This window comes from Panthera leo, chromosome B4 (genome assembly GCF_018350215.1).
Source record: "Panthera leo isolate Ple1 chromosome B4, P.leo_Ple1_pat1.1, whole genome shotgun sequence".
In the NCBI taxonomy this organism is placed as follows: Eukaryota; Metazoa; Chordata; class Mammalia; order Carnivora; family Felidae; genus Panthera; species Panthera leo.
In genome coordinates this window covers 60,286,362-60,311,438 of record NC_056685.1, presented here as the reverse complement: position 1 = coordinate 60,311,438, position 25,077 = coordinate 60,286,362, and the positions used below count along the sequence as shown (strand labels likewise).

General features: G+C 38.1%; 1 protein-coding gene across 2 annotated transcripts in view; it reads right to left on the bottom strand.

Annotated features, from left to right (window-relative positions):
• Window positions 1-25,077, bottom strand: part of ARNTL2 (aryl hydrocarbon receptor nuclear translocator like 2) — a 121,854-nt gene that overhangs the window by 1,322 nt on the left and 95,455 nt on the right. For both annotated transcript variants that reach the window (XM_042946136.1, XM_042946137.1), the window contains exons 9-15: window positions 15,641-15,881; window positions 15,098-15,204; window positions 14,793-14,943; window positions 13,804-13,862; window positions 12,939-13,047; window positions 2,132-2,219; window positions 192-300 (exon numbers count right to left, since the gene is read on the bottom strand). In XM_042946136.1, coding sequence (XP_042802070.1) covers window positions 192-300; window positions 2,132-2,219; window positions 12,939-13,047; window positions 13,804-13,862; window positions 14,793-14,943; window positions 15,098-15,204; window positions 15,641-15,881 — 864 coding nt within the window. The remainder of the gene's footprint in view (window positions 1-191; window positions 301-2,131; window positions 2,220-12,938; window positions 13,048-13,803; window positions 13,863-14,792; window positions 14,944-15,097; window positions 15,205-15,640; window positions 15,882-25,077) is intronic.

The following is a 25,077-nucleotide window of genomic DNA, read 5'->3' as shown; positions in this document are numbered from 1 at the left end:
ACTTACAATGACAGGTGCATTAGGTAGCATACACCTTAAAGTCAAGAGTGTGATTTATTGCATTTAGGATTTTGAAAAAAATCTTAGTTTTAACTATTTGCTTCTCTAGAAGTCTCCTAAGTCTGAAAATATAATGATTAAGAAAGTATTAGGTAAACTAAGACAGTGGGTGGTTGCCAAAGAAAACCTACCAAGGAGTGGCTCGTGACTATGGGAAGGAACAGCACTGTGGTTTTGCCTTGGAGCCTCTGGCTCCCCTATTTCAGAAGGATTTCGTGGAATCGGCTCCTTATTTGACATCTGAAAAGACAGGATAATAAATAGTAAGGCTCCTACTTGAGTGAAATAATGACCTCTTAGCAATGGTCGGATGTGGGCCTGATGGCAGTGCCACCACTGCCATCATCAGTATGACAGCCTGCATCTGCCCAGTACTATGTGCCAGGACCCCACAAGCAGCCTCTCCTTTCGTGTCTCAAACGTTGTGAGGTCAGAAATCTGAGGGCTAAAGCTTGCCCAGAGTGTTGGGGCCATTATTCTAACCCATCCACCTGACGCCAGGGTCCACATTCTTTATAACAATAACTGAATGTACATGTTATAAGGACAAGTTTTGGATTAAGGAGGAAAAGCTTTTTTTTTAAAGAAAATGATCATAAAACTATCGCACATGAAACTACAATGGGAAATAGTGCTTTGGAGTGGGAAATGGATTAAACTAGAGGCTTTTACCAACAAGTTTTCATATTGTTGCAGAGTTACAAGCCAAACAATTGAATGTATTTAAAAATTTTTTTAATGTTTGTTTATTTTTGAGAGAGAGAGAGAGAGAGAGAGAGCAAGCAGGGGAGGGGCAGAGAGAGAGGGAGACAGAGAATCTGAAGCAGGCTCCAGGCTCTGAGCTATCAGCAAAGAGCCCAACACAGGGTTCGAACTCAGGAACCATGAGATCATGACCTGACCTGAGCCAAAGTCAGAGGCTTTGACTGACTAAGCCTCTTTAAAGCCTCTGGGTGGCTTTAAACTAACTAAGCCACACAGGCGCCCCACAATTCAATATTTAATGTAGCTTATCAATATACATCATTTACCAATATAATATTACTGACACTTTATTAGCCTGGCAATTGCCCTCCGATCACATCTCCTTTTCTCTTCTGCTGAAGTCACCACAGTCTTGAGTTTTATGTTGATTTTCTTGTTACTTTTATAATTTTAGCACCTATATAAATACCCTTAAGCAATGTATGGTTTCTTAAACCTTATTTTGAACACTCAATAAATGCAGTAATGCTCAGTGAAAAAAAATACTTCATTTACCTACACTTTCTTATTAAGTTGGTGAATTTGATCTATGAAATGTCTATATAATGCACACTACTTGGAGATTATGTTGGAATGCCGTAACTCCCTGCTTCTAGCTTATTGTCTGGCAAAAAAGGGGTACTTAATAAACATTTGCTAAATGTAGGAGTAAAACTTAAATACTAGACCGAAAGACTTAGGACATGTGTATAAAGACATTTTTTCAATTTCCGGTCAGATTTCTCTTATATTTTTATACCGCTTAGTTTATAGACCCACTTTAGATCTTTTTGTTGTCTGGGATACATTAGAATTATATTGTAGATGGCTCCTCCAGATATTTAGGACTACATTTAATCAATTTTGTAAACGTAACCATGCATTTCAAATAGCTAGTATATGTTAAATTGAATTAAATAGTAGCTTATAGTAATTTTTCTCCACACCATAAGGAGTACATTTATTTAATCCACTGAATTAGAACCCATTAAAATAACATTAATAGCTACCATTTATTGGTCACAGGTTGTGTACCAGTCACTGTTAAGTTTTTGTTTGTTTTGGCATAAAATCACTTCATTTGCACAGCACTCCAAGAGTTCGGTGCTATTATTATCCCTACTTAACAGATGAGGAAATTGAGGCACAGAGTTTAAATAGCAAGCCTGTGGTTGCCCAGCAATAAATGTCTGAGTCACAACTCAGATCCAGATAGTATGCTGTCAGCCACTATTCTATGTTGCCTCTTAAAATCCATGGAAAGAGTTTATTCTTACAGGACAGCATCTTTTCTCAAAAGAAATATTTCATGAATATTAACACTTACCGTACTTACTTTCCTGTAGTTTATAGTGTGAGAATCTTTCATTAAATCTGCTGGCCTTGAGTCCTCAAGGGAGGAAGAAGACTGTAACCTTTAAAAAGTGACACATAAAATTTTTCTCTATCTATAAGGTAATTTTCTCCTCCAAATGCATAATCTACTGATAAAAATACAGTGAAAAACAGGAGACTGAATGTCATGACAGTTTTCACAATTAGACTAATTTGTTCAGTGCCATACTAACTTTTTACTATGGGCCTCTGAAAAGTAGCCTGTGGTAAATAGAAACCTAAAACTCCGAGGGTAAGAGCTCTTAGGTAAGTCATGTTGCCTGTCTTAATATAGCATGTGGCAAGGTTTGAATAGTAATACAGTTCAAAATAGGCATTCACATAAAGAATCTGTTCCTTATCAGTTCCTTATAGACAACAGAGCTGAGAGTAAAGAAAGATTTCCTAACATCCCACAACCTTTATTTTAAGTGAAAAATGGTCACATTTTTACTACAATAAGTCATCCCCAGGTACAAAATCAATGAAACATAAAACAACGCAAACAAAATCATATGCTTTAGTCATAAATCTCTTCAAGACAATATGACAATATTAGTCTCTTCAAAACTGGGACAGTATCGTATAAAGTTAAGTGCTCGATTATGTGAAATTCATAATGGCATTAGCATAACTGTCTTTATTGTCAAAAAACTAGTTGACAAGAAATTATAGAGGAAGAAATTAAAACGCAGGAATGAAATGAATTAGGTATAAAACACAAGTGAAAAAAAATCAGTGACCTGTCTTGGGGATTTTTCATAGGACAGCCCATGTAAATAGCTTTGCTGGTTTCTCATTCTATAGTTCATTATTTAAAACCACCACCTGTTCAATTAGCCTTAGGTTAAAGATACACCCCCATCCCTGGACTTCATTTCCACATTAATCTAAAATACAGCTTCATATTAGTCACCTGGGCAGAAACCTGCTATTTAAGTCCCTTCACCATGTGACCTCTCCTTGGTTAAAACTCCCCACTGCTCAGCAACCCAACTTCTCTCACAAACTCCTTGTTATGCTGAAACCATCGTGCTTTCTCCTACCTATCTCTATACATTGGCTGAGGTGCCCCCATGGATAAACACCCTCCCCACTGCTTCCTAGACATTCTAATGGTATTCAGCTGTCAATGGGTGCCTCAAGTTCCACTTCTCTTAAAGTGCCCTTCCAGCATCTATGGTCAAATGATTTTCAGCAGGGATCTAAAGACCATTCAATGGAGGAAAGGATAATCTTCAACTGATGACATGGGAAAACTGGATAGCTACATGAAGAAGAAAGTTGGACCCTACCCTATACCGTACACAAAATTAACTCAAAATGGACCAACACCTAAACATAAGACCTAAAATTATAAAACTCTTAGCAGAAAACAGGGGAAAAGCCTTATGACATTGACTTTGGTGATCATTTTTTAGATGGTGTCAAAACACCAAAACAAAACTGGGTCACATCAAAATTTAAAAATTTTGTATATCAAAGGAAACTATGAACAGAGTGAAAAGGCAACCCACGGAGAGGGGAAAAAATATTTACCAACCCTGTATCTGATAAGGGGTTATTATCCGGGATACATAAAGAACTCCTACAACTCAACAACCAACAGCCCGGTGAAAAACTGGGCAAAGGACCTGAATAAATAATTCTCCAAAGAAGGACTACAAGTGGCCAATAAGCACATGAAAAGATGTTCAAAATCACTAATCATTAGGGAAATACAAATCAAAACCACAACGAGCTACCACCTCGCACCCATCAAGAGAACTCTCAATGTACAGAAAATAACAAGTGTTGGCAAGGATGTGGAGAAACCAGAAAACTTGTGCACTGCTGGTAAGAGCGTACAATGGTACAACTGCTATGGAAAACAGAACGGTGGTTCCTCAAAAAATTTAAAATACAATCACCATATGATTCAGCAGTTCTACTTCTGGGTGCATATGCAAAAGAATTGAAAGCAGGGACTAGAACAGATACTTGTATACCCACATTCATAATAGCCACAAGGTGGAAGCAACACAGGGATCCACAGATTAATGCATAAAGAAAATGTGGCATATATATACGGTGAAATATTATTCAGCCTTACAAGGAAGTTCTGACACATGCTGCAACCTGCTTAAACCTTGAAGGCATTATGCTAAGTGAAAGAAATCATTCACAAAAGGACGAATAATTATATGATTCATTCAGAAGAGCTACTTAGAGCAGTCAAATTCATGGAGAGAGAAAGTAGAATGGTGGTTGCCAGGGGCTCAGGGAAGAGGGAAATGGGAAGTTGTTGTTTAATGGGAGTTTCAGTTTTGCAAGGTAAAAGGTCCTAGAGATGGATAGTGGTGGTGATTACATGACAATGCAAATGTACTTAATGCTACTCAACTATAAATTTAGGAATGTTAAGCTTTTTATGTTTTGCCACAATTAAAAAAGAAAATGCTTTTTGCTGATAAAATTGTTTTCAGCATTTAAGCCATTTAGTTGTAAAATCTTACATCTAGAAGGAAACCTGGATCCTATAGTGAAACTCAGTATAGGATTAAATGCCAAGAATGTACGAATTACACACTCAAGCATTTAATAATATACTATATAGTACTTTCAGTTTTACATATTAAGTGTTAAGAGATTTATGATCAAAGTGTATGATGGGTCATATGCATATTCTTGTGCATATGTTTCATAATACTTTCAATTCTTAAAAGTATATAGCACATTGCAAGTATTCAATATTCAATAAAATTGGGCAGACAGTAGCCACATGACAAATGTCTGAGTTTTTTTCAATGTAAACTTTTTAATATGAAAATTTAAACTGTATGAACAGGTAGAAAATAAAAAGCAAAAATTTCTTCCCCCTTGTATGTCTCCTACCCGCCCCCCCCCCCCAAAGCCTAGTTGCAAATAGGAGAAGTAACTAGTCTGAACAAATTTCCGTATTGTTCTATATTGTGAGGTTTTAGGACCCTTCTCTACAATTCCAAAATCAAAAAGGCTTTGAACACTGAAAGATTTCCCATAATTTATTTGGCACCAAAATTAGAACTGATCTGAACTTGGCCAAGTCTGACCTGATATAAAGCTAATATTTTATCCTACTCTACCCTCCTAATATTTGTAACAATTCACTCCAGAAATAGATCTTTAAACTTTCATTATGGAAAACTTCCAAAAGATATAAAAGTAGATAATACAACGAAAGATCAATAATTCTTTTCCAAATCTTATTTAATGTATACACCCCAACCTCCTCTCCTCTCCTCCCAGATGTTTTACCATTTAATCTGTAAATACTTCTCAAAGCATAAATACTAATGTAATTGATTATGGGGTGCTGCCCATGATGTAACTAATTGTTCTAAACAAATTAAATTTCAAAACACTATATTTAAATGTTTGGTAGAATTCATCTGGGAACCCATCTGGTCCTGGGCTTTTGTTTGTTGGGATTTTGTTGATCACTGATTCCATTTTATTACTGGTAATGGCTCTGTTCAGATTTTCTGTTTCTTCCTGATTCAGTTTGTAAGACTGTATATTTCTAGGCATTTATCTATTCCAGATTATTCAATTTGTTGGCATACAATTTTTCATGGTAGTTTCTTATATTCCTTTGTAGTGTAGGTTGCAACTTCTCTTTCGTTTCTGATTTTGAGTCCTCTCTTTTTTCTTGATGAGTCTGGCTAAAGATTTATCAATTTTGTTTATCTTTCTAAAGAACCAACTTTTAGCTTTGCTGATCTTTTTGTGTTTTTTGCTTTTTTTAGTCTCTATTTCATTTATTTCCACTCTAGTCTTTATTATTTCCTTCCTTCTACCAACTTTGGATTTTGCCTTCTTTTTCTAGTTCCTTTACATGTAAAGTCACATTGTTTGAGATTTTTCTTGGTTCTTGAGGTAGGCCTGTATCACTATAAACTTCCTTCTTAAAACTACTTTTGTTGTATCCCAAAGATTTTGAACTATTGTGTTTCCATTTTCTATTGTTTCTAGTTATTTTTTAATTTCCTCTTTCATTTCTTCATTGATACACTTGTTGTTGAGCACATTGTTTAGCCTCCATGAGTTTGTGTTTTCTCCAGGGTTTTGTTGTTGTAATTGATTTCTACTTTCATATTGTAGTAGTTAGAAATGATGCTTGATATAATTTTAATTTCTTTAAATTTATTGAGAATTCTTTTGTGCACCAGCATGTAATCTATACTTGAGAAGGCTCCATGTGCATCTAATGTGTATTCTGGGGTACCTGGCTGGCTCAGTAGGTTAAACCTCCAACTTTGGCTCAGGTAATGATTTCACGGTTTGTGAATCTGAGCCCAGTGTCGGGCTCTGTGCTGACAGCTCAGAGCCTGGAGCCTGCTTCAGATTCTGTGTCTCCCTCTCTCTCTCTCTTCCCCTCCTTTCTGTCTGCTCACATGTCTGTTTGTCTGTCTCTCTCTCCCAAAAATAAATAAACATTAAAAAATAAATAAAGTAGGGGTGCTTGGGTGGCTCAGTCAGTTGAGTGTCGGACTTAGGGTCAGGTCATGATCTCACAGCTAGTGAGTTCAAGCCCCGCATCGGGCACTGTGCTGATAGCTCAGAGCCTGGAGCCTGCTTTAGCTTCTGTATCTCTCTCTTTGCCCCTAACCCACTCGCAGTCTGTCTTTTTCTCTCTCAAAAATAAATAAACATCAAAAAAATTTTTTTTTAAATAAATAAAAGAAATGTGTATTCTGCTATTTGGGGATGAGATATTCTGTATATATTTTTTTTATGTCCATCTGGTCTAATGTGTCATTTAGAGTCACTGTTTTCTCATTCACTGATGTCAGTGAAGTGTTAATGTTCCCTACTATTATTGTATTACTGTCAATTTCCCCCTTTATGCCTGCTAATATTTTCTTTATATATTTAGGTGCTTCCATGTGGGGTTTAATAGATATTTACAATCATTATATCCTCTTATTGGATTGATTCCTTTATTATTATGTAACACCCTTCTTTGTTGTTGCTATGGTCTTTGTTTTAAAGTCTATTTTGTCTAATAGAAGTATTACTACCCCAGCGCCTTTTTTTTTCTGCCTCCATTTGAATGGAATCTCTTTCTCCATCCCTTCACTTTCAGTTTGTATGTTTTTAGCTCTGAAGTGAGTTTCTTGTATGCAGCATATAGTTCTAATTTTTTATCTGTTGAATCACCTTATGTCTTTTGATTGGAACATCTACATTTAAAGAAATTATTATTTTTTTAATGATTATTTTTGAGAGAAAGAGAGTGAGCAGGGGAGGGGTAGAGAAAGGGATCAGTGGATCCAAAGCGGGCTCCATCCTGACAGCAGAGAGTCCGATGCAGGGCTCAAACTCATGAACTATGAGATCATGCCCTGAGCCAAAGTCAGATGCTTAACCCACCCAGGTGCCCCTACATTTAAAGTAATTATTGATAAGTATGTACTTATTGCCATTTTGTATCTTCCTTTCTGGTTGTTGTAGTTTTTTGTTTTTTCTTCTTGCTCTTTTCCTGGTGATTTGATGACTTTCTTTAGTGTTATGCTGGGATTCCTTTCTCTTAATTTTTTTGCATATCTTTTATACATTTTTGGCTGCGGTTACTATGAGTTTCACATATAACATCCAATGTATACTATATGAAGTTGATGGTCTCTTAAGTTTGACATTCTAATTTTTTTTTAATATTTATTTTTGAGAGAGAGAGGGAGAGCAAGTAGGGGAGGGGCACAGAGAATGGGAGACAGAGAATCTGAAGTAGGCTCTGCACTGTTAGCACAGAGCCTAACATGGGGCTTGAACTCATAAACCACGAGATCATGACCTGAGTCCAAGTTGGACACCTAAATAACTGAGCCACCCAGGCACCCCTTAAGCTTGACATCCTAAAAGCACTACATTTTTACTCCCACCTTTCATATTTTATGTGTAGGATATCATATTTTATACCTTTTAATTTTTGTATCCCTTAACCAATTTGTTGATATTATTAATTTTATTAATTTTGTTCTTTAACCATCATAGTAGCTTTATATGTAATTGACCTACTACCTTTACTGTGTGTATTTTTTAACCAGTGAAATTTTTTCCTTTCACAATTTTCTTCTATTTATGGCCTTTTCTGATTAAAAATTTCTCTTCAACATTGCACATAAGGCCAGTTTAGTGGTGGTGAAATCCTTTAATTATGTTTGGGAAACTCTTTATGTCTCCTCAATTCTTATTTTTTTAAAGATTTTTTATGTTTGTTTTATTTTTGAGAGAGACAGATCATGAGTGGAGGAGGGGCAGAGAGAGAGGGAGACACAGAATCTGAAACAGACTTCAGGCTCTGAGTGTCAGCATAGAGCCCAACACGGGGCCTGAACTCGTGAATCATGAGATCATGACCTGAGCCCAAAGTTGTACGCGCAACTGACTGAGCCACCCAGGTATCCCTCTCCTCAATTCTTTTTTTTTTTTTTTTAACGTTTATTTATTTTTGGGACAGAGAGAGACAGAGCATGAACAGGGGAGGGGCAGAGAGAGAGGGAGACACAGAATCGGAAGCAGGCTCCAGGCTCTGAGCTGTCAGCACAGAGCCCGACGCGGGGCTCGAACTCACGGACCTCAAGATTGTGACCTGAGCTGAAGTCGGCCGCTTAACCGACTGAGCCACCCAGGCGCCCCTCCCTCTCCTCAATTCTTAATGATAATCTTGCTGAAAGAATACCCCTCCCCCCCCTTAAATGTTTCTTTATTTGTTTTGAGAGAGAGAGAGATTGAGACTAGGGGTAGGGCAGAGAGAGAGAATCCCAAGCAGACTGTACGGTCAGTGCAGAGCCTGATGAGGAGCTTGAATCACGAATCATGAGATCATGACATTAGCCAAAATCAAGAGTCAGACAGTTAACCAGCTGAGCCACTCAAGCACCCCTGGGTAGAATATTCTTAGTTGTAGTTTTTTCCTTTCAGCACTTTGAATATATCATACCACTCCCTCTTGACCTGCAAATTTTCTGCTGAAAAATCAGCTGATAACCTTGTGGAATTTTCTTTATATGTTTCTAGTTGTTTCTCTCGTGCTGCTTTTAAAATCCTCTCTTAACAATTTAAGATATCAAAAACTAAAGTGTCATGGTGTGGATTTCTTGGGTTTATCTTATTTGGGGATTTTTTTGCCTTCTTAACGTAGATGTCTGTTTCCTTCCCCAGGTTAGGGAAGTTTTCAGTTACTATTTCTTCAAATAAGTTTTCTGCCCCTTTCTCTCTCTTCTTCTTCTGGGATCCTTATGATGCAAATGTTTGTTCACTTGATATTGTCCAAGAGATCCCTTAACCTGTCCTCATTCTATTTTTATTTTTGTTGTTTAGCTTGGAAGCTCTCCACTACCTTGTTCTCAAAATTAGTGATCCATTCTTCTGCATCTGCTAATTTACTGCTGATTACCTCTATTATACTTTTCATTTAAGTCATTGTATCCTTTAATTCTGATTATTTTAATATTTTCTGTCAACTTGTTGAAGTTCTCACTAAGTTCATCCACTCTTCTCTCTTGTCCAGTGAGCATCTTGGTGCCCATTACTTTGAACTCTTTATCAGGTAGATTGGTTATCTCCATTTAGTTTTTTGCCTAGGGTTTTGTCTTGTTGTTTTGTTTGGTACACATTTCTGTCTTCTCATTTTTAACTTATTGTTTTTTTCTTCTATGAATTAAGTGGAACAGTTACTTTTCCCAAACTTGAAGGAATGGGCTTGTGTATGGTTGTCCTCTGTGTAGACTATGTGCCTGGTGACTTTCGCTGACTGGTTAGAGCTGTGGCTAGCATGGGTGCAGATTCCAGGGCACTCTGAGCTAGGGCTGCCTTGGTGGGATAGCTGGAGCTGATGTGGGCATGGGCCAGTGTAGTCTCAGGGCTCTCTGCACAGAGGGTGCCCTGGCAGGACAGCAGAGAAGAGGCAGTGTAAGCTGGGGGTGCCTGGGGCTCTGGCAGAGTAGCTAAAGATAAGGCAGGGCTGAGTCTGAGGGTCCTGGGGCACATTGTGAAGATGGCATTCTGATAGGATGTCTGAAGCTAACGCAGGCACGATCCAAGTGGCCCCAGAGTGCTATGGACCAGAGGTGCCCTAGTAAGTCATATGGAACTGAGGTGGTTCAGGTCTAGAGTATTCTGGGCTGCTCTGTACCCATGTCAGCTTTGCAAGACAGCTGCAGCTGTAGTGAGCACTGACCAGGTGTGTTCTGGCATGTGTTATACTGGGACAACCTTGGTGGTACAGCAGGGCTGGTGTGGGCTCGGGGCATGGGGCTCACTGAAGCATTAGGCCACCCAGAATGCCGAACCCTGCTTCCATCCACACTCTCAAGGTGGAGGGGAAATATAAACTGCGGCCACCATCCCCTCTGACCTGGACAAAGTTCCAGCAGTTCCCCTGCTATTTGACAGAGTTCTCGGCTGGTTCCTGTATATTCTAGTTGACCTTTTAACCCATGACTTTTTTTATGTGCCCCACAGCAGATGATCTGCTCACAGTATCCCTTCTCACTGCTGTTTGCAGTGTCAAGGGTGAGGATTCCCTTTGTTACTGAGTCTCTATTTCTCTCGCTATTCTTTATGTGGTCTCTGTATCTTCAATTGTGCAGAAGCTGTTTAGTCAGCCCTCTGCTCTTCTTCAGGAGAAACTTCTTTATAAATAGGTGTAGATTTGGTGTGTCTGTGGAGGAGGTGAGTTCAGGGTCTTCTAACATCACCCCCTTGGAACAAAATCTCTTCTTTATGATTTTTCTGAATATTTTCTTTTCTCTAGCATATGTTATTGTAAGAATACAGTATACAATACATCTAACATACAAAATATGTGTTAATTGACCATTTATGTTATTGGTAAGGCTTCTAGTCAACAGTAGGCTATTAGTAGTTAGGCTTTGGAGGAGTCAGAAGTTATACGCGGATGTTTGACTGTGAGGGGTGATATCCCCAACTGCCATATTGTTCAAGGGCCAGCTGTATATATTTTTAACTGTGTGGGGAGGGGTGAGCAATTGTTGAAGGTTTTTGGCCATTTATAATTTTTATAGTCTACTCTCCAAATTCTTTACTACTTATTTTATTCCCCAAGCTCTTTTTAAAAATTGGTTATGGCTAGTATCCAAAACCTATAAAGAGCTCACCAAACTCCACACCTGAAAAACAAATAATCCAGTGAAGAAATGGGCAGAAAACATGAATAGACACTTCTCTAAAGAAGACATCCAGATGGCCAACAGGCACATGAAAAGATGCTCAACGTCGCTCCTCATCAGGGAAATACAAATCAAAACCACATTCAGATATCACCTCACACCAGTCAGAGTGGCTAAAATGAACAAATCAGGAGACTATAGATGCTGGAGAGGATGTGGAGAAACGGGAACCCTCTTGCCCCGTTGGTGGGAATGCAAACTGGTGCAGCCGCTCTGGAAAACAGTGTGGAGGTTCCTCAAAACATTAAAAATAGACCTACCCTATGACCCAGCAATAGCACTGCTAGGAATTTACCCACGGGATACAGGAGTACTGATGCATAGGGGCACTTGTACCCCAATGTTTATAGCAGCACTCTCAACAATAGCCAAATCATGGAAAGAGCCTAAATGTCCATCAACTGATGAATGGATAAAGAAATTGTGGTTTATATACACAATGGAGTACTACATGGCAATGAGAAAGAATGAAACATGGCCCTTTGTAGCAACGTGGATGGAACTGGAGAGTGTGATGCTAAGTGAAATAAGCCATACAGAGAAAGACAGATACCATATGTTTTCACTCTTATGTGGATCCTGAGAAACTTGGCAGAAGTCCATGGGGGAGGGGAAGAAAAAAAAAAAGAGGTTAGAGTGGGAGAGAGCCAAAGCATAAGAGACTCTTAAAAACTGAGAACAAACTGAGGGCTGATAGGGGGTGAGAGGGAGGGGAGGGTGGGTGATGAGTATTGAGGAGGGCACCTTTTGGGATGAGCACTGGGTGTCGTATGGAAACCAATTTGACAATAAATTTCATATATTGAAAAAAAAATTACACTTCAGTTAAAAAAAATGAATAAAATTTAAAACAATTCTTTAATAACTTTATTATTTATACCCTATATAAACTTTAATATAAATAAAGGTTAATAAAGTTATGAAGTTTATTTATAAAGTTTAAATGAAGTTTAATAATGTTATACTATCAAACTTCTATAGTAAGATATATTCATTTTATCACCTGAAACACACATTTTCTGCAATTTATTATTTACCTTTTTCAGAATGGTTATTATGCTTAAGTTTTGAGTTTTTATATAATTAACTTTTTTCTTCATGAATTATAGATTTTTTGTGATGTTTAGAAAGGAGTTTCTAAACTAAGATTATAAAAATCCATACCTGTGTTCTTGATACACTTCTTACAGTTTTTATTTTTTTAAGTTTATTTCTTTATTTTGAGGGGGGAAGGGGCAGAAAGAGAGGAGGGAGAGAGAGAATCCCAAGCAGGCTCTGACAGCAGAGCTCTGACATGGGGCTGGAACCCACGAACCATGAGATCATGACCTGAGCTGAAGTTGGCCCGCTTAACCAACTGAGCCACCCAGGTGCCCCATATAATACTTAACCTTTTTTTGTTGCTACTATAAAAATGATCTTCTCTTCCATTATGTTATTGAACTGGTTATTGTTTGAATATAGGAAACTTACTGATTTTTGACTACTGGTTTTATAAGTATAATAATTTCACTTGTGAAGATATTTGCAGCAATAAAACATTACCTTTGTAAGTCCAGGGCTTCATTTATAAGATCTGTTCCAATACTACCAGGGCCAAGTACTATTCCAGTAGACATTCCAGGTACATTAATATAAGATGGTTTTGAGGATTCTAAATAATAACAAAAGGGAAAATCCAATTGAAGACTTCTAAAAAGTTATGTATAACTTTGGTTAATATGTTTATCTCAATTCAAATACATTTCCCATTTTCCTTTTTAAAAGAAACAGACTAGCTACATCCTAAAATATTAGAAATATTTATGCTTGCATTACAAACATAACTCATGATGGCTTAAGACGTGTATGAAGAATGATAGGAGTCAAATGTGTAGAATATCATTGAGGGTATAATCATGACCTGTAACCCTTGAGCACAGACAGTTCCTTCCCATTTTAATCTCCACACTGAAGCCAGAGTAATACTGCTTTATTTTTAATATTCCTTCATATTTCTGTTTTTATTTATACAAGTAATAGAATAAAATATTCTTGTGGTGAAAAGCCAAGATAAGCAAAAACTCCCCATTAATACTTTTCATTAATTTGCTCAACAGATATGTATTGAGTGCCACAAACTACAAGGAACTATGCTAGCCACTAGATAGATAATGGATAAAATACCATTCCTACTCTTGAAGAACTCGATCAAGGGGCAGACCAGGTGAACAAACAACTAATTGCAATACAGTGTAAGAGTATAATGGAAGGGTAATCAAAGAATTGTAGAAATTCTAAAGAGGATAACTTTAGCCCTACAAGTCTTTGCAATATTACCTTGAAATCTTTCCCTCTCCAAGACAGAAAAAGATGGTAACAATAACAACACTCCTAGTAATAAATCCCCATCATTTAAAACCAAGCTTACCTTCTGATAATTGAGAGCTGCAAGGAAGTAACGATGCTTCTCTAACCTCACTATGTCCCCTAGAATGAAGAAACACCATAGGTGATTTTTTTTTTTAGGTGAAGGAAATTGTTAAATAAGTAGAGCTTTAATGTAGTGGCTTTATTAGTTCTTGACCTTTTTGTTTTATATATACTTATTGTTAATGTCACCACTAGAGATCAAAGTATTTATGTGCTAAGTACCAGGACATTTGCTAAATGTCCTATTACCCTATAAGGTACATTTTCTCAGTTACAAACTCTCGGTTTGTATACTAATGATAAGAAGGCAAGGATTATTGGAATGATAAACAGGGGATAGTGCTGGAATGCCAAGCTTTGGGGGCCTTTTAAAAACCTAAGTATAGTAGATCAGGAAACAGAATTGGGTTAATGTTACAGCAATTACAATGAAAAACTTACAGAAAAATAATGATACTTAAAATGGGCTATGCTATCCTATTAAGCAAAGCAGGGAAAGTTGTTCTTCCTTTAAGTTAGCTGACACAGACATAGCCAGGGTTTGGCAAGCAGTGCTTAGGCTGGATTTGTGCTTATCCCTCGGCCAAATATTCCTACACAATCACATGTAGTACCTCAGGCTTAGAAGATGTCTATAAAAATGATCTGTGGGACAAAACAATTTCTTACGATGATATATAGTTGAAAGCTACAACCACATCATTTATTGGAAGGTCATGACAAGGCCATGAAAGGTAGGAAGAAAGAACTTAAATGCATTTACTATCACATTTTATACCAAGCAAAAAGAAATGTATTCCAAAAGGGAAAACTTTCAGCCTAATTCTGAGAAGTAACGCCAATCAACAGTGAATGAATTACAAAAAGTATGTACTGAAGTTATAAAGCCAGATGATCATGCAACTTTAATGGTTTAGCAAGACAAGAAAAGACATGACACTTATTTGAAATCAACATAAAGGTCTTAACAACATAAAAGTTACTTACAAAACTAAATTGTTGACAGACACAATATATTCCAGTTCTTTGGTCCAAGGATTTGTGAAACTAAACCACTGGCTTTTTAAAGTTACAAAAGAGCCATCTTTCTTTCTGAACTTGTATGAATCTGTAAAGATTTTCTCTTTACTCTGTAGAACTTAACAAGAAAGGATAATAATCAGCATAACGGTCTACTGTTACATAAATCAATCCCTTGAGGGTTAATTCAAGTTTCAGATTTCACAGGGATGAAAAATGAGTTGAAGCTATAATTAAAAAGTACCAAAAAAATTACCCTACTCAATGCCTACCTGCTTTGTGCTTGTCAGTCAAATTACTATGGTCATCCTGATGAAAATATTCATAACAAGAAGTTCCCAAAAGTTCCTGAGGCAGGTATCCTAAAATTGCTGTTGCCCTGGTTTTAAAACCGAAAATAAACTTCAGCTTGGTGAATGCATTCCCTTCCAGAGACTGTAGGTCCACATACAGTCACAATAGTGGGAAAGTGACAGGGGATGAGTAAGCCATATGCATCACCGGGCCCCCCCTTTGGCTGCCCTAGACCCAGGCTAGAATGGACATCCCCCCCAGCCCAGGGTAGACTCTTTTACCATTCACCAATAAAATTGTGGCCACAGACCATGCTCAGTTTCTGCACCACTGGCTCAGAAATATTCCAAGTTTATTTTTTGACTTGAACAAAATTATGCACATATCCACATTCTTTTTTCATTTAAACTTATTTCCTATTCTGAAGCCTTAACAATCTAGCAGTACTATCAAGGTACATCTTTAATAGCCTTAAGTATCCCATTGAATGCTAATCATTATGGCAATAAATAAATGTTCACCTTTGGTCCACATAGACAAACTTCCCATTCATTGCAAACCGGGTTATAAATTCAGTTGGTTTCACTTTAATCTCTCCACTGTTCTGTGGTACAATATATGGATGTAACCTTCCAATGGCAACAAGGCAGGTAAAATTACTACTGTCTTTCTTACTGTCCTTTTCTTCTTCCATTCCAACAATATTTGGAGGCCAGCTTCTCAAGTAACCAGTGCAATGGATAGTACAGAATTTTCTATGATCTAATTCAAAAGTTAAAAAAAAAAAAAACATTTGTGTTATTATGAATAAACTCTTAAATTTCTTTGACATTTATAATAGTTATAATTGTGCTATAAAGTATTCTTGATGCTAAAATACGAAAGGGGAAAGGTATTACATTGAAAAGAAATCATCAATTACATTTAATAACCTTATTCTTAATGGGTTATTTTTCTCATCAACTAAATTATACATACTACAATAAAAAGTTAAAAGATTACTTTAGGTCTAAATAGGCCTGTAGCTAAGTATATTTCCAAGTCAGTTTTTAAAAAAATTTTTTTAATGTTTCTCAGACAGAGAGAGAGCATGAGTGGGGGAGGGGCAGAGAGAGAGGGAGACACAGAATCCGAAACAGGCTCCAGGCTCTGAGCTGTCAGCACAGAGCCCAACGTCGGGCTTGAACTCACAAACCGTAAGGTCATGACCTGAGCTGAAGTCGGTCACTCAACTGACTGAGCCACCCAGGCACCCCTCCAAGTCAGTTTTTTAAATAACAGTTGGGGCGCCTGGATGGCTCAGTCGGTTAAGCGTCCGACTTCGGCTCAGGTCACGATCTCACGGTCCATGAGTTCGAGCCCCGCGTCGGGCTCTGGGCTGATGGCTCAGAGCCTGGAGCCTGCTTCTGATTCTCTGTCTCCCTCTCTCTCTCTGCCCCTCCCCCGTTCATGCTCTGTCTCTCTCTGTCTCAAAAATAAATAAAAACGTTAAAAAAAATTTTTAAATAACAGCAATTCACATCTGTTAGAAAAACTTAAACTTCAAGCTCCCTTGCTCTTAACCACAAAGGTACTATTTTTGGCTTACTAACTTTTTGGTATAATTCATATTCAAAAATTTATACAAGACAGCATACATTCTTAAATTTCTTATGTTAGCACTTATACTGATTAATAGATATCTATGGTTATAATAGATTATAAAAAATAGAGAACATTTGGAGAAATTCATAAAAGGTATAAAAATAAAATTTGATTTGATTTCACTTTTCAGAAAATTCTCAATTAACTCATAGGAAAAGACTTAACAGGCCCAATCAAAATAACAAAGAATTGGAGCTATCACCACAGAGCCTGACATTGGGCTCGAACCCACGAACCAAGAGATCATGACCTGAGCCCAAAGTTGGATGCCTAACCAACTGAGCCAGCCAGGTGACCCTTAAATGTTTATTTTTGAGAGACAGAGAGTGAGCACGTGCATTTGTGCAGGGGAGGGGCAGAGAAAGAGAGGATGACAGAGATTCTGAAGCAGCCTCTGAGCTGTCAGCACAGAGCCTGATGCAGGGCTCAAACTCATGGAACCATGAGATCATGAACTGAGCCGAAGTCGGAGGCTTAACCAACTGAGCTACCCAAGTAGCTACCCAAGTGCCCTTCAAATATCAGGAAATTCTTAAAACAATGAGATACAACACTGCAATACTGCATAAAAGATAAGCAGTATACAGATTATGGCAACTCACACACAAAAAACCAATTTACAGGTTAAAAGAGACGGGAGGGGAAAGCCTGGTAAAAATTATTTAAAACAGTTTTTTGTGATAAGAGTTACAAAAGACCAGAACACTCATTGTTTTAAATCAGCACTATTTGGTAAGACTGTTATTACAACAAATCTTAAAAAAGGATTTTTTTTAACAGAAGATGATATGGGCTGTCTTGTAAGACAGCACCTAACAGTAAGAGCAAAGACTTGGAGAACACTTCTTGTGCATGCTGTTTTAAGTGCTTTAGATGTATAATTAATTCTAATAGCCCAGTGGTGTTCCTATATTAGCACCACTGTCTCAGGAAACTGAGTTAATGCCAAAGTCACAGCAGAAAAGGGTGGAGCTGTGAGTGCTCTGTCTTAGAAGGTGTTCAAACATGAGTTGTCTGGGTGACGGAGGGGGAGGAATACAAAAAGGTGTTTCAGTCAGAGGGAACAGCCAGTGTAAACCCAGAGCAGAGAGTGTCAGATGTGGGTGAAGGCATGGTCTGTGATGGGGGTGTGGCTTGACAACAAAGCAGGGAACAGATAGATTTAGCTCTTGTAAACCGTGTATAGGACATTGTACTCATCACCTATCAGACATCACCTCCTCCATGGTCCACAGATGCCTTAAATTATAAGTTGTCTCTTCTATTCTCAATCCAGATATTTCCTTTAATTTTTTTTTTGTTTCAGGCGTACAACACAGTGATTCCACAAGTTTAAACATTATGCTATACTCACAAGTAGCTACCATCTGTCACCATACAATGCTCTTACAATATCATTGACTGTGTTCCTTATACTGTGCCTTTTATTCCATGACTTATTTGTTCCAAGACTGGAAGCCTGTATTTTCCACTCCCTTTCATTCATTTTGTCTGATAACCTCAACCCAACTTAAAAATGGGCAAAGGACCTAAATAGACGTTTTTCCAAAGAAGACCTAAAGATGGCCAACAGACACATGAAAAGATGCTCAGCATCACTAATCATCAGGGAAATGCAAATCCAAAGCACAATGAGATGCCACCTCACATCTGTCAGAATAGCTAGAATCAAAAACCTAAGAAATAACAAGTGTTGGTGAGGATGTGGAGAAAAAGGAACCTTCATACACTGTTGGTGAGAATGCAAATTGGTACAGCCACTGTAGAAAACAGTATGTTTTTCAAAACCTTAAAAACAGAAGCACCATATGATCTAGTTAATTTCACTGCTTACCCAATGGAAAAAAAATACTTATTTGAAAGGATATATGTGCCCCATGTTCACCGCAGCATTATTTACAATAGCCAAGATATGGAAGCAACCTAAGTATCCATCAATAGATGAATGGATAAGGAAGATGTGAGATACACACACACACACACACACACACACACACACACACACACTGGAATATTATGCAGCCAAACCACATCTTTATCACTTACTCCCTATTCTGCTTATTGGCACCATAATCAACCCAAGTAGTTAAATGACAAACCTGGGAATCCTACCAAGTTCTTTCTTTATAACATCCAAGATACCATAAAGGAATTATGGTAAGTGGTAAAAACAAGGTTTTTATTAATATTAAAACTAGATAGCAGTCAAAAGTAAAAAAGCTTATATACACTGAGTCTGGCATTTCTGATGACACTAGCTTGCAAATTTACAAATGATACTGACTAAAAATATTCTATTCAACTAAAAATGTAGGTTTAAAAAAGTGTCACATTCATATGGAATTTCATCACACAGAACCTCGCATTTTGCTTTGATTCTTCTCTAACAACAGGGTTGCCAACCAAATTTCCAACTTAATCTGTCTCACAGTCCTCACTGTGAATATTTATTCATTGACACATTTTTAGTTGGGATTATGTAATTCCATCCACTGTAATCCATTCAATCAATTATCTAAGGTATTGTTTTAATCCCATAAAAAACCTCTTATTTCAAGAATTCTTTAGATTTTTACCTAAATATTGGGGTCATCAGCCCCAATCCTCATCAAACTATTTACATCAGCTCCAAAGGGTAGATTCAAGTATAGCCTACTCCATGATTTTTGAAGAGGGAGGAAATTTTATATTAACCCAAACACTGTCTTCGTTTACAGGACATCTTTTCAAAATCCTTTGTGAAAATTTTCTTCAGATTGAGGGCTAGGTCTCTCAGCTTGATATCTTGCTGTCTTGGGTTAAATTCTCACAGAAGCAGAGCCTGAGACAAGGATTCTGGTACAAGAAGCATATTTGAGAGGTGATCCCAGGAACACTGGTAGGGAAGTAGGATGAGACAGGGTAAAGGAGGAAGCTAATAAAAGACATGTTCTCTAGCAAGTTGCCACTTTGGAAAACCAACGTTATATCTGTGCGGGGGGTATTTGGGAAATAAAAATGTAGAACAAGAGCCTCAGAACTAAGTAATCTGAAGGAGAAGAGAGCTAGGAAGTTTATCCATCAGCTCCCTTTAGGCATTGGATGAGGGATGCTCACAGGCAGCATTCATTCCCTAGCACTTGAGGTCTGCCCCTAGCTAGTATAGGCAGAACTGTCTCTAAATAAGGGAGAAGGTCTAGTAGAGTCTAACAGAGGTTCGACATTGGAAACAAGGTGCCATGCCCTTGAAGTGGTAGGTGCTAAGAGGACAGGTCATGGTGTACTGATGGCATCTGCCACACTTACACAAGGAGCCAATGGGATTCTGGGTGTACTCCTGCATGGTATCTTATTAGGTTCGAGAAACACCCAAGATATTTGGTGGTAGCCATCCGTTCTGCATCAGCCCTTGACTTCACGAGCAGAGACACATGAATATTCCTATCTTACAAGCTTTTTCAAAGTATGAATCTGTAACATTTATGTTGGAATCAGGCAGAAATAATGTTTTTAATGTCAATCTGGCTTATTTTTTAAAAAGTTTTTATTATGGAAAATCTCAAACACACAAAATCAGAACATTACAATGAAACCTCACTAGAGTGTGTCATAGCCAATCATGAGAAATGGCTTTTCCATAAATCTTAAGTTCAGTTTCAAAAATTAGCATAAAAAGGCTACTTCCTAGTGACTCTTTTAAATTAAAGTATAACTAGGGGCACCTGTGTGGCTCAGTTGGTTAAGCTTCTGACTCTTGATTTTGGTTCAGGTCATGATCTCATGGTTCATGGGGCTGCATCGGGCTCTGCACTAATAGCAAGAAGCCTGCTTGGGATTCTCTCCACCCCCCCACCCCCGCCCCTCCCCTGCTTGTGCTCTCTCTCTCTCTCAAAATAAATAAACATTTTTTAAACTTTTAAGTGTAACTAAAACATGGAGGCAAGAGATCAGTGGTTGCCAGGGGTGGTGGCAGGGGGTAAGAGGAGATGAATAGGGCAGAACACAGTGGATTTCAGTGCAGTGAGACTACTCTGTATATATTTTTCTAAACTGTTTTTTAATGTTTATTTATTTTGAGGGAAAGAGAGAGTGAGCGGGGGAGGGGTAGAGAGAAGAAGAGAGAATCTTAAGCAGGCTCCACGCTGTCAGTGCAGAGCCTGGCATGGGGCTCAAACTCACAAACCTGAGATCATGACCTGAGCCTAAATCAAGAGTCAGATGCTTAACCAACTGAGCCACCCAAGCGTCCCTACTCTGTATGATATTATAATGATGGATACATGTCATTATATATTCGTCTAAACCCACAGAATATACAATACCAAGAGTGAACCCCAAGGTAACTGTGGACTTTGGGTGATTATGATGATGATGTGTCAGTGTAGGTTAATCCTTGGTAACAAATGTACTATTTTGGTGGGAAAGGTTGGTAATGGGGGAGGTGTGTGCATGTGTGGGGGTAGGACTACAAGGAAAATCTCTGTCCCTCCTTTTTTTTTTTTAATATGAAATTTATTGTCAAATTGGTTTCCATACAACACCCAGTGCTCATCCCAACAGGTGCCCTCCTCAATGCCCATCACCCAACCTTCCCTCCCTCCCACCCCCCATCAACCCTCAGTTTATTCTCAGTTTTTAAGAGTCTCTTATGGTTTGGCTCTCTCCCTAACTTTTTTTTTCCTTCTCCTCCCCCAAGGTCTTCTGTTAAGTTTCTCAGGATCCACATAAGAGTGAAAACATATGGTATCTGTCTTTCTCTGTATGGCTTATTTCACTGGAACCCTCCAGTTCCATCCACATTGCTACAAAAGGCCATATTTCATTCTTTCTCATTGCCACGTAGTATTCCATTGTGTATATAAACCACAATTTCTTTATCCATTCATCAGTTGATGGACATTTAGGCTCTTTCCATGATTTGGCTATTGTTGAAAGTGCTGCTATAAACATTAGGGTACAAGTGTCCCTATGCATCAGCACTCCTGTATCCCTTGGGTAAATTCCTAGCAGTGCTATTGCTGGGTCATAGGGTAGGTCTATTTTTAATTTTTTGAGGAACCTCCACACTGTTTTCCAGAGCGGCTGCACCAGTTTGCATTCCCACCAACAGGGCAAGAGGGTTCCCGTTTCTCCACATCCTCTCCAGCATCTATAGTCTCCTGATCTGTTCATTTTAGCCACTCTGACGGGCGTGAGGTGATATCTGAATGTGGTTTTGATTTGTATTTCCCTGATGAGGAGCGACGTTGAGCATCTTTTCATGTGCCTGTTGGCCATCCGGATGTCTTCTTTAGAGAAGTATCTATTCATGTTTTCTGCCCATTTCTTCACTGGATTATTTGTTTTTCAGGTGTGGAGTTTGGTGAGCTCTTTATAGATATTGGATACTAGCCCTTTGTCCGATATGTCATTTGCAAATATCTTTTCCCATTCCGTTGGTTGCCTTTTAGTTTTGTTGATTGTTTCCTTTGCTGTGCAGAAACTTTTTATCTTTGTGAGGTCCCAATAGTTCATTTTTGCTTTTAATTCCCTTGCCTTTGGGGATGTGTCAAGTAAGAAATTGCTGCAGCTGAGGTCGGAGAGGTTTTTCCCTGCTTTCTCCTCTAGGGTTTTGATGGTTTCCTGTCTCATATTCAGGTCCTTATCCATTTTGAGTTTGTTTTTGTGAATGGTGTAAGAAAGTGGTCTAGTTTCATCCTTCTGCATGTTGCTGTCTAGTTCTCCCAGCACCATTTGTTAAAGAGACTGTGTTTTTTCCATTGGATATTCTTTCCTGCTTTGTCAAAGATTAGTTGGCCATACTTGGTCTATTCTATTACATAGGTCTGTATCTATTTTTGTGCCAATACCATGCTGTCTTGATGACAAAGCAAACCTCCTGCTTTGGTCTTCTTCTTCAATATTACTTTGGCTATTCAAGGTCTTTTGTGGTTCCATACAAATTTTAGGATTGCTTGTTCTAGCTTCAAAAAGAATCCTGGTGCAATTTTGATTTGGATTGCATTGACTGTGTAGATTGCTTTGGGTAGTATTGACATTTTAACAATATTTATTCTTCCAATCCATGAGCACAGAATTTTTTTTCCATTTATTTGCATCTTCTTCGATTTCCTTCATAAGCTCTGCATAGTTTTCAGCATACAGATGTTTTACATCTTTGGTTAGGTTTATTCCTAGGTATTTTATGATTCAGGTGAAATTGTGAATGGGATCAGTTTCTTTATTTGTCTTTCTGTTGCTTCATTAGTGTGTAAGAATGCAACTGATTTCTGTACATTAATTTTGTATCCTGCGACTTTGCTGAATTCATGTGTCAGTTCTACAGGACTTCTGTCCCTCCTTTTCAATTTCACTGTAAACCTAAAACTGCTCTAAAAATAGTCTTAATAATTTAAAAGCTTAAATGTAAGTGATGTGTCATGGTAAACACGAAGAAAAACACCTTTAGTATGAGCTTTCCTCATTAATAGGAAGTGATCTTAAAACATAATCCCATGGGCTAATTATTACCGGAAAGAACATTTAGAAGCAACTATAAAATATAAAAATATATTTTTAGTATTTTTATAAAATAAAATTGTATTTTTATTCGATTTTGTGTGTTTGTAAAATATAATTATTTCATTTGATACTCTCCTTGGCTAAGGTAGAATACAGGTGTGGGAATCCACCCACACATGTGGCCAATCAAGGTTCAATTTTGCAGTTACCTTATCCTGACCCAGTTATCTGTCTACATGTCTGTCTACATTCAGTTGTCCTCAAACCAGGCACTGCAAGGAAAGGCCATACAATTGTTAACACATGGCCTTACTATTCCTTAGGTCAAATTAGCCGTATGCCTTTGGCACAGAGTTCTGGAATATTAAGTGAATATTTGGTTCAAGTGCTTGAGCAGATTAAAAAGTCTCTTTTGAAAAGATATTTGATTCTGACTGCAGGCATCCATGTGTGGGCAGGAATACATTCCCACCACAAAAGCCAACCCCTTGCTGTGTGTCTGCTGCACACATCTAGAATGCATCTCTTTCATTAGTAACCTTTTGGCATCTAGGAAGCTGCTTTCGTAGGTAGCATGGCATCGTGGGAAGAATACAGATTTTAAAGCCATGTTCATGATTCTGCCACTTTCTATGTGACTTTAGACAAATTACATAGCCTTTGAAGGCTTCAGTTTCCTCGTGTGCAAGATGAAGACGGTTTGCACAGGATTATTATTCAGATTAAATTAGGCATTTACTCAAAGTGGCGTAGTTTTTTTTTAATTTAAAAAAATTTTTTTAACGTTTTATTTATTTTTGAGACAGGGAGGGACAGAGCATGAACAGGGGAGGGTCAGAGAGAGGGAGACACAGAATCCGAAACAGGCTCCAGGCTCTAGGCTCTGAGCTGTCAGCACAGAGCCCGACGCAGGGCTCGAACTCAAGGACCGAGAGATCATGACCTGAGCCGAAGTTGGCCGCTTAACCGACTGAGCCACCCAGGCGCCCCATCAAAGTGGCATAGAGATTTTAAATAATTACTGATTTTCTTGCTGAAGAAGAGAATTTTATTTTGTTCTCCTTCTTCCGGAGCCACAAATAATGGCTTCCATTTATCAAGTATCTACTAGGAGCCAAGTGCAGCATCAGCCACATGTAATCCTAACTCCTGTGAGGTGGTATTATTCTTACGCCCACTGGATCAGTCTGCGAGGGCTGCGATAACAAAAACATAGACTGGGTAGCTTAAACAACAGAAATTTATTTTCTCACAGTTCTGGAGGCTAGAAGTCCAATACAAAAGTATTGGCAGGTTTGGTTTCCCTGAGGCCTCACTCTCTGGCTTGTAGATGGCTCACTTCTCACTGTCTCCATAGGGCCCCTTCTCTGTGTGTGCACATCCCTGGTGTCTCTGCCTCTTCTTATGTGGAAACTGGCCAAACGGGATTAGGGGTCCACTCCATAACCTCATTTGACCTTAATTACCTCTTTAAAATCTCTCTCTCTAAATATATTCTTCAAATATTGAGGAATTTGCTTCCAGTTGCACAGGTGTTCAACAGCCCCTACTGAATTCAGACTTCAGGCCCCTTCTGCTCTGTCCAAAAGCCTGTCTACCAACATGGTTGTTGCCAGGCAGAGCCACTTCCTTTGACTCATCACAAAATTCAAATGTGAATTAGTTCTAATTTAGCAACTGAAATAGATACAGTTTTCCAGGAAGACTATCCAAATTTATTTAAAAAGAAAAAAAAAATCTTCCCTGTCTTTTCTATACATTTCTAACTTAAAATAATTCCATTTAGAAATCATGTAGGAAGATTAAAGTTTGATTATGACATTCTTTAAAAATG